This window comes from Equus przewalskii, chromosome 11 (assembly GCF_037783145.1).
Source record: "Equus przewalskii isolate Varuska chromosome 11, EquPr2, whole genome shotgun sequence".
NCBI lineage: Eukaryota > Metazoa > Chordata > Mammalia > Perissodactyla > Equidae > Equus > Equus przewalskii.
This window is the reverse complement of record NC_091841.1, coordinates 33,977,684-33,990,898: the sequence shown is the minus strand read 5'-3', so window position 1 is coordinate 33,990,898 and position 13,215 is coordinate 33,977,684. Positions and strand designations below refer to the sequence as shown.

At 57.0% G+C, this 13,215-nt stretch overlaps 1 protein-coding gene across 36 annotated transcripts in view; it reads left to right on the top strand.

Moving 5' to 3' along the window:
- LOC103561329 (USP6 N-terminal-like protein) overlaps positions 1 to 13,215 on the top strand; it is a 30,054-nt gene that overhangs the window by 13,478 nt on the left and 3,361 nt on the right. For 6 of the 36 annotated variants that reach the window (XR_011524258.1, XM_070565974.1, XM_070565961.1 and 3 more), the window contains exons 2-8: positions 3,974 to 4,041; positions 4,642 to 4,727; positions 6,934 to 7,014; positions 7,917 to 8,024; positions 11,359 to 11,468; positions 11,905 to 11,953; positions 12,821 to 12,941. Coding sequence is in view for 28 of the 36 variants with exons in the window: in XM_070565974.1 (XP_070422075.1) it covers positions 6,976 to 7,014; positions 7,917 to 8,024; positions 11,359 to 11,468; positions 11,905 to 11,953; positions 12,821 to 12,941 (427 nt within the window). In the remaining 8 variants the exon portion in view is untranslated. Of the gene's footprint in view, positions 1 to 441; positions 4,042 to 4,641; positions 4,728 to 6,456; positions 6,596 to 6,933; positions 7,015 to 7,916; positions 8,025 to 11,358; positions 11,469 to 11,904; positions 11,954 to 12,820; positions 12,942 to 13,215 lie in introns of those variants that run through there. The other 30 variants (XR_011524260.1, XR_011524262.1, XM_070565975.1 and 27 more) reach the window with 17 other exon arrangements.

The window sequence follows — 13,215 nt, the reverse complement described above, 5'->3', positions numbered from 1 at the left end:
GCTAATATTATCAAGGCTTTGACCACATTTTCATGTTCAAGAGAGAGGTACATAGACTCAAAAATAACCACATAGCTTTAAGGATTGTCTAGAAAAATCAGCCTAGTACCTTGCTTACAAGCTTTCAGCAAAGCAATCTTAAAAAAACAAACAAAAAAAAAGGAGCTTGTATGGTCAATCACCCTTTCTAGCTGCAGTTATCAGAACAAGTTTAATACAAACAAATTAGTTTTAACTATGATTATGTTTAATAAAATTGGGGGTAATCGTAGAGAGAAATTACGTTTGTACCTTCTTAGGTATTAAATTCTAGTCCTATTAATTGTCTTTGAGGTTTTGTTATATATGTGTAAGCTGGACTGGATCCTAAATTCTTCTAGTTTTCTTAAGTGTCTTGCTGCAACTCCACAAACTAACATTTCCAATTTTGCTGCCCTTGAGATCTCCTTGGAGGGTACTATGCCAGGTCCTGCTCACTACCAGATGGCAGCCAGACTTCAGGGACTCGAGCCTTGGGTGCACATCTCACAGCTGAAGAAGGCTCCTCCTGACATCCAGTCCTGTACAAACACTGGGGACCTCAAATCAAATTGACTAGGAAGAGAAGCAGCCGACACCTGAGGCAATGGCTTCCCCCAGCTGACCAGACCAGGCCTGTACACCCTCTTCCCACTGTTGTTTCTTACTTTATTTTCTCCCCCTCCTTCCTGGAAGGACAATGCCCTTGTCTGCATTTTTCCAATCCCTTGCGAAAGAGGGAACCTCTTCGATTGCTGGATTTGCCATCAGAAACCTCGGTCTGTCCAAGACAGTAATGACCCCAGTTCACCCTGTAAGCAATTTCACTGGGGTTCCAGATGCGGTTGTTTGTCTAAATTGAGCTGCTGGTCCATTTTACTGACTGAGAGTGCTAAGCCTGCCTAAACTTGTTCCTTGCTTTAATTTGACCCTGCCTTGTGAGGGGAAAACAAGGCCTCCCAAATATTTGTATGAAAAATTCTGTGGGGCCGTCATTGTAAATCAGGCAGGCCCTCTGTAAATTTCTTGATATACCCATATATTTAAGTAGCCTTCCAGTGTGTAACAACATAATGTCTGAACCTTGGTTAGATAATGTTAACACCTCTGTACCAATGAATGAGTCCATAGATACCCCCACTTACGCAGAAGCCTTATGTACACCCCCGATTATACCTTCAACTGTGGACGTTTCAGGCTTGGGCAACCCATTGCCTTGACAGCTGGAGATTACAAGGACAGTGTGCCCCGCCATAGTCACTGTTCTGTTCTCTCTGCATAACCAAACAGAGAGCTCTCATAGGTCTTTCCCCTTGAATCTCCATAGTCGCTCTAAACAAGAACTCCCAGGAGGTGTACGTGACTCGGTTTCCCTCTGTGGCAAGAGCTTTCTTCCCATGCGTTGGAGTGAGTGCCAATGAACAAATGACCAGGAATCTCTCCCTGACACTGAACGAGTTGGCTGACTCCAAAGCCAAAGCAGTTTCAGCTCAGCAACAGTCACTTAAGTCGTTGGTCAAGGTAGTTTTGGGTAATCATATAGCCCTTGATGATCTCCTGAGCAGGAGGCGTCTGTGCAGTGGTGAACACCTCCTGGTGCACACGGGTAAATGCTGGGGAAGTAGAAACCCAATTACACAAGATTAGAGAGCAAGCATGTTTCACCTAACCATCCACTGTCTTGATCTGTCCAGCTGGTGCCTTTAGGTTTGGGCTCCCGGTTTAGAGCCATCCTGCAAACCCAGCTGACAGCATTACTCTTATCCTGCTCTGGACACTTGCTGTGAAGCTCTGTACCTATTGCCTTGAACCTCTGTAGAAATGACGTACCCAGTAAGGTGATGCTGCTCAGCACTTTGAGATGACCTCCAATACCTATGACCTCAAAGAGCTGTAGACCTTGAATAGGAAATGCCTGAGAGTTCTCCCTCCTGACCTTCCTCGTTACTCAAACATGGCCTACATGGCTTCCAACCGCTGTGCACCTCACAGCTCTGAGGCCAGGGGCAGGCATTCCTGTGGTTTTAACTGGCACTCCCAACTTTTCAGGTGACAGAGAATCTGAAGTGACGGGAGGGGTCATGGCGTCTGCACAGGTGTTCTCCGGTGGGTCCTCACATCGCCTTGGCGCAGGCCGGGGCTGGGAAGCGGTGGCCTCTGTGGCGTCTGCATCTTATAGTTGTCAGTGTACAAGTATTTCATTTCCTTGGTTAAGTGTCTTCCTAGGTATTTTATTCCTTTTGATGCTATTGTAAATGGGATTATTTTCTTAATTGCCTTTTCAGATGGTTTGCTGTTGGTGTACAGAGAGGCAACAGATTTTTATATGTTGATTTTGTATCCTGCTGCTTTAGTGAATTTGTTTATTAGATCTAACAGTTTTTTTGTGGAGTCTTTAGGGTCTTCTACATATAAGATCATGTCATCCGCAAACAGATAGTTTTACTTCTTCCTTTCACTTTGGGTGCCTTTCATTTCTTTTTCTTGCTTAATTGTTCTGGCTTGGACTTCCAGTACTAAGCTGAACAGGACTGGAGAGCGTGGGCATCCTTGCCTTCATGACATTGGTTTTCATAATGATTCCTTGGATTTGACACCAAAAGCAAAAGTAACAAAGGCAAAAATAGACAAGTGGGTCTACACCAAACTAAAAATCATCTGCACACAGAGGAAACCATCAACAGCCGTTTAAATTATATTCCAGTTTGGCTCTCTTTTAGTATTGTGCTTTGATGAATATAAATTGATAGACTATGAGAGATAAGAATGCCAACCTCAGGAGATACACCAGATTTTAGTGTCCCAACATGGGCTTCATGTAATTTCCATCTTTTTCAAAAAGATGGAGCAAATAACAGGTAGCAATGGGCTTTCTGTAGACACAAAACACAAAGCCAAAATGATGTCCTTTTGCCCTCTTTTGGACAGTCTCCCCAGCGGCGTCCTGGACATCAGATTGCTGGGTCAAAAGCTGACATTTTATGGCTTTTGAGATGTTTCTGTTAAGCCTTTTTCAGATAATGCCTTACAACTCTGACGAGCGTGGACTTGCTGGGTCACATGGTAACTCTACGTGTAACTTCTGAGGAACCACGAAACCGGTTTCCGCAGCAGCTGCACCATTTGACATTCCCACCAGCAACGCGGAGGCTCCAGTTCCTCCCCCCCCCCAACACTCCTTCTGTCCATCTGTTGGTGAGAGCCGGTCCAGTGGGCGGGAAGTGGGGTCTCATGGTTTCCGTCTGCATTTCCCTGGGGGCCAGTGCCATTGAGCACCTCCTCACGGGCTTGTCGGCCGTTTGTACATCACGTTGGAGAAATGTCCCTCCGACCTTTGTCCTCTTTCGAATTGGGCTATTTGTCATTTGTTGGGGAGTTTTCTATATTCTGCACAGCAGGCCCTGATCAGACAGGTGATTGGCAGACATCTTCGTTCCTCGTGCGGGCCGTCTCTGCACTCCTCGATGGTGTCGTCTGAAGCACAGCAGTTTGCGTGTTGCTGGCGTCCCGTTGACTCATCTGCTCTTGTGTTGCTCGTGCTTTTGGTGTCTCAGAGCACAGTCGGATTCCCAGTGCGCCTGCGGGAATCATTGGCCGGCAGCCGCACGCCCCTTTGCTCAGTGCCACCCTGGGCCCGGAGCGCGCACACCGCGCTGCCGGTCAGCAGGTCATCTGAGCACCTGGGTCCACCTTCTCCCTCCTCATAAGCTGAAGAGAACTCTGATCTCACGAGGACAGAAGTCCCAGGGGGCTGGGAGGGTAGCCCCTAAGCGGGAGTGCAAGAAAGTGTGAGTGTGAACCTGTGCTCCGCCAAGCCGGATGCTGCCCGCCCTGCCTGCGGGTTTGCCCGCTCTCTGATCAGACAGACCGGGGGGCTGGCAGTGGGGCACACAGGTTTGCTCTCTGAAGCTCTGAGTGCAGTGCTACATTTGGATTTTTTTGTCTTGCATATTAGACATGAAGGAAGACCTGGAGACCCTGCTGGCCCTGGAAAGAGCAAAAATAATTGCCCAGTATGATCAGGTGAGGCCCAGGAGGAGATCCTAGCTCTAGGAGCAGGTACAGCCTGGGGGGCAGACCATGGCCGGCAGGAGCAGGTGAGGCCCAGGTGGGGATCACGCAGCGGGAGCAGGTGGGGCCCAGGTGGGATCACACTGCAGGAGCACTGATATCCTAGATAAGGATCATAGCTCCAGGAGCCGGTGGGGCCCAGGTTGGGATCACACTGCAGGAGCAGGTGGGGCCCAGGTGGGATCACACAGCGGGAACAGTCATGTCCCAGATGAGGATCACAGTTCCAGGAGCAGATGGGGCCCAGGTGGGATCACACAGCGGGAGCAGGTGGGGCCCAGTTGAGATCACACAGCGGGAACAGTCATGTCCCAGATGAGGATCACAGCTCCAGGAGCAGGTGGGCCCCAGGTTGGATCACACAGCAGGAGCAGGGGAGGCTGTCAGGCTGCTCCCGTTCGGGAAGGTGCGTCCTCATCCCTCAGTCTGTGCCCATTGTCGCAGGTTCCAGAGCTCCCTCAGGACAGGGGAGGGAGGAGCCGCCCTGTGCCCTCCTGCCCCTGGTCCCTGGCTCTGGCGCGCCCTCACCACGTTGCCCCCTCTGGGTTGCAGGGACGCCAGGCAGGGGTTCCAGTGGATCCGCAGGAAGACCCCGAGCTCCCCCTTTCCAAGGTCACCGACCGCCTCGGTTTCCTGCAGTGAGTCACCTGGACGCCCGCTCTTTTCATCTCAGGGATGGTTTCTGTTGGTGGAAACACCTCTCTGGAGGCAGGACCCGTCTCCCCAGCTCAGAGCCTCGTCCCCTGGTGCCCACTGCAGTCCAGGGTCTACAGTCGGCTCCAGCTGAGAGACCAGAAGGGGCCTCAGGTTGGGCAGGGGTGGAGCAGGGCCCTGGCCGGGCTGGGACACTCAGCAGTGTGGCCTCCACGCCTGCATGAGGGAGGGCGTGATGGTGTCCAGCGCCCACAGTCAGAGGGCACGTCCAGCCTGGCCAGCAGTGGCTCCACAGGGTGTGGCCACAGAGTGAGGGGCACCCAGTCCCACCAGTGGGATGTTGTCCATCAGGTCCCCAAGGGCACACGTGGTTCTAGTGTAGCATCCACATGGGCACAGGCACAAGGGGCAGTGAGGGATGTGGCCTCTGGCATTGACAGGATAGGCAGGGGGCGCGTTCAGACAGGACCTGGCCTGGGAACCTCATGGGAAGGGGACAGAGGCAGGCGGAGTTGGAAGGCAGCTGAAGATGGCCTGAACCCCTGTCTGGGGCTGGGAGGAGATTGGGGATGGAGGCTGGGCCTTGGTGGCGAGAGAGGAGAGGAGACTGGAGGGAGATGGGACTGGGTGGGGCATGTGCCCCTGGACGGAGCCAGCCTGGGGCAGGACCGAAGGTGGTGAGCTCCTGGGATGGGGCCTCCTCTCTGGGGGAGGACAGTCCAGAGCAGGGCGAGGCCTGGGGGAGGGACTCACCTGAGACGCCTGAGCCAGGGCCTCTGTCAGCCCCGAGTTCTCTGCGGTGCTCTCTGGAGACACCACCAGTCAGACCTGCAGGGGAGAAGCCAGCGAGGAGGTGCCTGATCAGGAGAGGAGGGGAGGGAGGGTGTGGAGCATGGAGTGGAGGGGCAGCCTGGAGGAGGAGGGAGGATGAGGTGGAGGCACTGTGATCAGGATGGGAGGGGAGGGAGGGTGTGGAGCATAGGGAGTGGAGGAGCAGCCTGGAGGAGGAGGGAGGATGAGGCAGAGGTGCCATGATCAGGAGGGGAGGGGAGGGAGGGTGTGGAGCATGGAGTGGAGGAGCAGCCTGGAGGAGGAGGGAGGAGGGGAGGAGGCGTTGTGAGGGGGGATGAGGAGGAGGCACCGTGGGAGTGCAGATGAAGGTGGAGGGCTCAGCAGGCCATGTGGTGAGCCGCCTGGTAGGGACGGAGGCTGCAGACATGGTGTGGGGCCAATCTGGCTGCCCACGGGCCTCAGTCACTGCCCATCACCCAGTGGACAAGCAGCCGTTTGGACCCATCAGGGGCGGGTCCTGCTCAGAGGTTCTGACAGCACAAGCATTAAAAGATGGGCCCGAGTAGCTGAAGTGACGACAAGAAACGGGTGACGTCAGGGATAGGAGGGTGGGCGGCCAGGGGCAGGGAGAAGCAGCTGGACGCTGGACAGGCAGACCCTGCGGGGGGCGTGCGGACCTCAGTAGGATGGCCACAGGGGGCACCCTGGCACGTTGGATGGTTCTCAGGGCAACCCGACTCCAGGACAATGGCAGGTCACCTCCTGTGGGGCTGCTGTCTGGGCGCAGCCCACCCCCCACGCCAGCACCGGCCCTTCTCAGGCACCGGAGGAGGGCACTGCCTCCAGCCACAGGCACCTGGCCGCCCTGCCCTCCTCTGCCCTGTGTCCGGGCTCCCTCCTAGGTCAGCCCTCCCTCCGCAGAATCCAGGGCCCAGACTTGGGGGCTGGGGGCGGACCCTGTCCTTCTATGGCCCCTGGCCTGGTGCAGGGCCTCAGGGCTCTGCTTCTCTTGCCTTCCATTGAGGAGGAGCTGCCCAGCCTCACCACCCAGGAGGCGAAGGTAAGAGCCTGTCCTTGCTGCACAGGCGGGAGGCGGCCGTGGGTGTAGGGCTGCGGTTCCTGCCATCCCCGACCCCAGAGCTGTCCTGAGGGGACGTGGTTTACTGAACCCACCTGTCTCAGAAACACACACACAGCTCAGGGATCACTGCCTGCCAGCCGCCAGGACCCCACCTTGAGGCTGGGACCGGGGCAGGCCCAGGGGTCTGTGGGAGAGGGTCGGCGCCTTTTCCGGCCCCTTTGAGTTCCTCATGTCAGGGCACCTGATGTGACCTGATGCACTAGGGCCCCTCTAGGAAGCGGGCAGCTGGGCTCTCACCACCATTTCTCATTTTCCAGCACAAACGCTGAGACATCAGGCGAGCCGACAAGTGGCTGAAGATGCTGAGGGACTGGGGGCAGTACCAGGGCAGCAAGAAGGTAGGACCTGAGCGCTTGGCAGGCTGCACCCTGCCTGAGCCCAAAGGACCACGGGCCTGTGTCCCTAGGGCAGCCCACAGCCTCCCTGCCCACCCCACAGGGTCACCTCACCTGGAGAGAATCTGAGGCCAGAGCCAAGGCCACCCCAGGGCAGGGCCCCGTAGGGAGGGATAAGCCGGGACCGCTGTCCACCTCATCCCCTGAGGCCTCGTCCACTCCTAGCTGTGGGAGACGGGGCCCAGGTCTAGGTAGACCCACCGTCTCCCGAGAAACTGTGACCGAACTCAGTGGGTTTGTCTCTTGGTGAGTGCGGAGCCGAAAAGCCCACCAAAGCAGAAGTAGGGGAGAAAGGTTTCTCGCTTGCACGAGCGCTGGAGAACAGCGGGGACTCCCAGAGCGGCGTCTCCCCGAGCTCGGTGCCGGTGGAGACGTTATACACAAGAGCGGAGGAGAACAGGTTTATTTGTAACAACTGTGGCCGTTTAGGGTGTGTGGAGCAGGTAAACTCGCTCCTGCTGCATCGCCTGCTCCAAAAGCGGCTGCTTGGCCCTCCCAGCGGGAGAATTTAAGACGTTAATGAGAGAAAGTGGCTGTAGGACGCTTGGTGCTGAACCGTTGGCAGGGGTCTTGCTGCAAATACGTGAGTGTCTCTGCGAGACAGCAACGTCTGCCAAACGGGGACATCAGCTTCTGCAAAGCAGAGCACAGAGCTGCCTCTTGTCTGAAAGACGTTTGAGGGACCATGTCAGTTGTTGCCCAGACCCTCCGTAACCCTTTCTGTGCCTGGGTCCTGGTCACAGAACCACGGAGCCAGAGGCCAGAATCTTCCAGATGCCTCCCACTCCATCTCGTGCGCGGGGTCGCCCTGCGGCCTGGTCACCAGAGCTTTCTGCTTCCCGTAGATGCACAAACGGGTCTTTAAGGGGATCCCCCCGCAGGTGCGGGGTCGAGTGTGGTCGCTGCTGTTGGACCTGGAGAAGGTGAAGGTGGAGAATAAAGGCAAATACGAGGTACGGCCCTTCCACACTCGGCAGAGGCAGCGCCCACAGGCCCGGCCTTTCAGGAGCTGGGGGAGCCGGCGGGTGGTCATGCGCCATGGGACCCTCTCACCTGGCCTCAGCTCTTTCCTGGCCCGTACTGGACTCACGGGCCCTGGACACTCCCACCGGGAAGGCCCTGCCTGTCCTTCAGCTGCCTGGGCCTCCATTACCTTCAGCTTGACCCAGTGCAGACACTGGAGCCAGAGACAGACAGACGCCACATGAATCCAACTACGGCCCACAGCCCTGAGTAGGTGACAGTCACACAGCAAAGGACAGAAACCAGGGAAAGAGCAAGGAAGCACACCCACAGGACCCACAAAATGAGGAAAGCAACCAAACCCACGGAAATCACAGACAGGAGTGCCATTGGGTAGAAAGGAAAAACTTAATGGGACCAGGAACTGGTCTTTTCCTGTCCCCCCAGCGGGGACCCGGCACCTGGCTGGTTCCCACGGCTCAGCCCTGTCTCCACCCAAGGGTCCCCCAGGTCACATGGCCCAGGGAGGGGGCTCTGTGCACACTTGATGATGCAAGGCAGCGATGCACCCAGACCGAGTGGGACCGGCCCAGCAAAGCCTGGACAAGAGGAGATGCAGCCCGAGGGGGTGTGATGGGGTCACAGTTCAGCAAGCAGCCGGGAATTATGTGGTGAATATGTCCACACGTGTGCATCCGCTGACGACTGTGGAACAACAGCCAGCATCGTGCTCAATCGTGAGACCCTCCAAGGGCCCCACAGACCAGGACGAGAGGAGGCTGTAGTTGTCAAGCAGGCAGTGTGTCCCTGTGGTCCCGCAGGAGACGGGGAAGGAGGTGTGGAGAGAAGAGGCGGGATGAGTTTGGCTGTGGAGTCCTGTTCCAGCGGGGGCTGAGCCCAGACCCCTCCCACCGCCCCGTGCAGGGTGAGGCGAGGCCAGGCCAGCTCCTTCCCAGGAGCGGAGGGGCAGCACTGACATCGCACCCACCTGCTCCCACATCCGGGCCCCCAGGCTCCCTGCACAGCTGCCCAGACTCCCCCGAGCCCCTGACAGCCGAGTCCGCTTCTGAACTCGTGACCAGGAGCCCGCCAGATGCAGCCGTATTCGGGTGAAAACCCAGACAAACTGCCCCACAGCTGCCGCTGCCCGTGTGTAGAGACACCAGGGACTCAGCCGAGAGCCCAGTCGGCCACAGGAGAGGGGACTGAAGGAGCAGGTGGTTACTCCGCACAGCACACATGGTTATAGTTTGTATTACACAGTGTGCCATGGACATCAGGGAAACCATCGTCTTATTGACCAGCTACTGTGTAAATGTTCTAAGAAAAATGTCCTGTTCACCATAGCACCAAAACTTTAGACCCAAGGACGTCAAAACTGGGATGACATTATGTAACAGACCATGAGAAGCCCCCCAAAACAGTGTTTTATTTTCTAAAAGACTAACATTAAAGAACTATGTATTCAACTTTAAAATTAGAAAAAAATTAGAAAAAGAATAAAGAAGGAGTTTAAAATTGCAAAATGAAATAGAAGCCCAAAAGATGTAGAAAAGATAAATAAAACCAGGAACTGGTCCTTTGAAAAACCAGTTTTACAGCTAAACTTCTCCCGGGCCTGAGTAAGGGAGAGAGGGGAGGGTGCGGGGCGTTCAGGGAAGCGGGCCTGGCCGCAGGCAGGACGGGCTCAGAGAACTACAGGGAGGCCGTGCCCGGCTCGGGGCGGCCTTTGAACAGAGGATTTCCCGGCAGCATTGGCCCGTGTGGAGGGAGGAGAGAAGCCTGAGGTGAAGGAGAAGCGGAGCCGAGCCAAGAGCGCCGTCCGGAGGCCGCTGCTCCCAGTACAGTGGACGCGGCTCCTCGGCCCGGGCTCAGGTCGGGCGAAGGGGACGCTCCATCTTCGTGACGCTTCGGCCCCACTTCAGAGCCTCGTGCAGAGTGCCCGGGGAAGACCTTCCGTCCATCGCACACTCGCCGTGGATGCACGAGTCTAGATATGATCCTCGCAGGGGAGACGTACAGGATCTTAAAGGAATGACCCCATGACCCAGGACAGTGCCTTCCAGAGCCAGCCCGTGGGGACCAAACCGCACGTGGACACGTAAAAGGGGAAAGTCATCCATGACATCAGCGGATTCAGAAAGCCAGTGAATACAATTCAGCAGCCACTTCCCCGTTGGTAAAAATCATGAGAAATAGAAGAATAGAAATAAACCGAGTATTTCTGAAATTGTTGAAGAAAAACCAACAGCAAATATTCTGAGGGGCCGGAAATGCTGGAGCCATTTCCATCCACATCAGAAGAACGAACCGGAGCCATCTGCTGTCACCACTGATTCAGAATTGCTCTGGCAGTTTTAACTCATACAGTCAGACAAGAAAATAAAAAAAACCATCACACAGATGAAGAAGAAACAAAATGACCTTCGCTTGCAGGTGATCTGATCACAGACAGAAACTCAAGACATTCTGCAGACACCTACGAGTCAGAATGAGTAACTGATGTAGAAAGTCGGTGGGTCCAGGGGGAGATGCAGAGGCCAAGCGTTCCCTCCACTTGAGCACAAGGAGCTTTAAAGTGGGAAACACGCGGCTCAGGGAGGCCTGCATGGAACCCCAAGGATGCTTCTCTGCCTCCGCAACCAGGGGGCCGAAAGTGGGGGTGTCAGGGCCATGGGGCTACGCGCCCCCGGGCGGTTTTAAGATCAGGGCGACGGGAGCGGGTGCCACAGATGGGCCTGGAGCCCCCGCAGCCCTCTAGTCACCCAGTGCCCTGGGGGTTGGCCAGGTGGGCTGGTGCTGGATCCCTGTGTGGTGAACAGAATTAGCTAGCGGGTGAAGGTGGAGGGTGCAGAGAGAGTGACCTCGTCTCACTGTCCAGCTGCAGAACTCAGGCGGGTGTCAGGGAGCCAAGGCCGAGCCGCCCTCCTGCCTCCCAAGGGCCCTGAGCGGCCAGCGCCCTGGGAGCAGGTTCCGGGGAGCCATCTCCTGGGGGTGAGCTCAGAGCCCAGGCAGGCGCTGTCACCCTGGACGGGCCCCCGTGCAGGGCAGGGAGGAGCGGTCAGGGGCCTGGACCTGCCTATTGGGGTTCTGGGCTTGGAGGAGTCCACGGGCTGACCATCGGGGTTCCCTCCCCGGGGCTGCTGGGCATCTTGTGGGCCTCATGGGCGTGGTGGGCACTTGGGACCCTCCCTGGCTTCAGAGATGAGGTTCCTGCGGAAAAACTCAGGTTCCAGCCAGGAGCGCTCGCTCTGCTCAGGGTGCAGTTGGTGGCAGGTAGTGTTTCGTGTCTCTGATGCCGGCTCCTCCTGGTTCCCCCCACAGAGAATGAAGGAGCAGGCGAGGCTGTTTTCTCAGGACATCAAACAGATCAACCAGGATGTGAACCGAACATTCCGAAACCATATCATGTTCTGGAACCGCGATGGCATCAAGTGAGGCCGCTGGGCAGGCAGGGTCCCCGGGGGTACATGGGGAATCCCAGGGGAGATGGGGATCCCAGAAGAGATGCAGGGGTCCTGTGAGGGATGCAGGTCCTGGGGGGATGCAGGGGTTCTGGAAGAACGCGAGGGTCCCGAGGAGAAGGGAGGTGAAAAAAGCAAACAAAATAATGTTGCATGGTGAAAGACGGAACTTTGACGTACACAAACTAAAAAATCAAGAATGAAGATAAAAACTCATCAGACTGTCCCCCTGAGGTATCTGCATTTCATCGCGTGTAGACTTCACCCCAAAATGTTGTTAAACACTGAGGCACCCTGAAGACGTCAGCTTCTTGGCTGACTTCTTAACCCCACCTGTTCTGTCGTCGGTGTTTGTCACAGAACGAACCCGATGGCATCAGCACCGCCCCCTGTCGTCCTTTCCTAGGCAGCAAGCCCTGTTCCATGTGCTCGCAGCCTATTCCGTTTACAACACCGTGAGTATCCCGCCCCCAGGCCCAGGGTCCCACACTGTCCTTGCCTCTTAAAATCGAGTGTCTGTGACCAGACAGGAGGCACGTGTCAGGCCTCCAGCTCACAGGGTCACAGAGACGCAGCGAGGGGCTCTCTCCCCTGACGCTGAGGCGGACAGGGCTGGATGCAGACTCCACTTCCAGGACCAGAAGGGGGCCCTCACCCCCGGCGCTGCCCGGCCCACGAGCTCAGTGGGGCTGCCGGACGCCCGTCTCGGTGGGGCTGTGTCACCAGTCAGTGCGGGGCCTCAGGGGCATCGCTGTTGTCGTCACACTTGAGATTTGATCCTGAAGCCACCACATTATTCATCAGAAACCAGCAGGGAGGAAGTTCCCCATCAACCCGACTCCCTAAGAGTGAGGCAGACAGGGAGGCGGCTCCCGGGGCGGCTGCTCCCCTTTCCAGAACTTTCCCTCAAGAACCACCAGCTCAGCCGACTCCACAGGCAGCCCACAGTGGGGTATGGCCCAGCTGCCATCCTGCGCCCGGTCAGGCTCCAGCCGGCAGTCGTGGCGGGGTCTCCAGATCTCGCGGGTCCCTGTCACCCTGGTGGGCCTCACGGAGGCACCTCTCCCTCATCTGAGAAAGCGGACCCCAGGGGGACACCCCAGAGCTCGGGCACGGGGCTGCCATGGGGCTGGCGCCGGAGCTGCTGCAGTGGCTCTCCCCGCCGACATCTCGGGGGCTCCACGCGAGCCTCCACTCCCCTCTGGGCCCTGAGAGCCTGGGCCGGGCAGGGGTCTGTCCAGGGGCTCCTAGACGCTGAGATGGGAGCACAGGGAGGAAGAGGCGGCCTCGGGTCATCCTGCCGTGCGGTCTGGCTCTTGTAGGAGGTGGGCTACTGCCAGGGCGTGAGCGAGGTCGCGGCCGTCCTGCTAATGTTCCTGGGCGAGGAGGACGCCTTCTGGGCGCTGGCCCAGCTCATGGTCAGCGAGAGGCATGCCATGCATGGTAGGTGGGCGCTGCGGACCGCTGGACGTGACTTAGAGCCCAGGAGGTCCTGGCAGCCCCAGCAGTGCTGCTGCCCGGGGACCCCTGCCTCATCACCCTGTCCTCTAGGTGAGGGCACCACCTCCCCACGCTGCCCTCTCTGTCCTGTAGCCACGGCCCCCGGCTCTGTCCTCGTCAGATGATTCTTACGTCCCTCCTGCTCTTTCCTCACATCTGCCCGCCTGCCCAGCCGCCCTCCGGGTGCATGGCCAAACGAAGCCCAGATGGCAGCGTC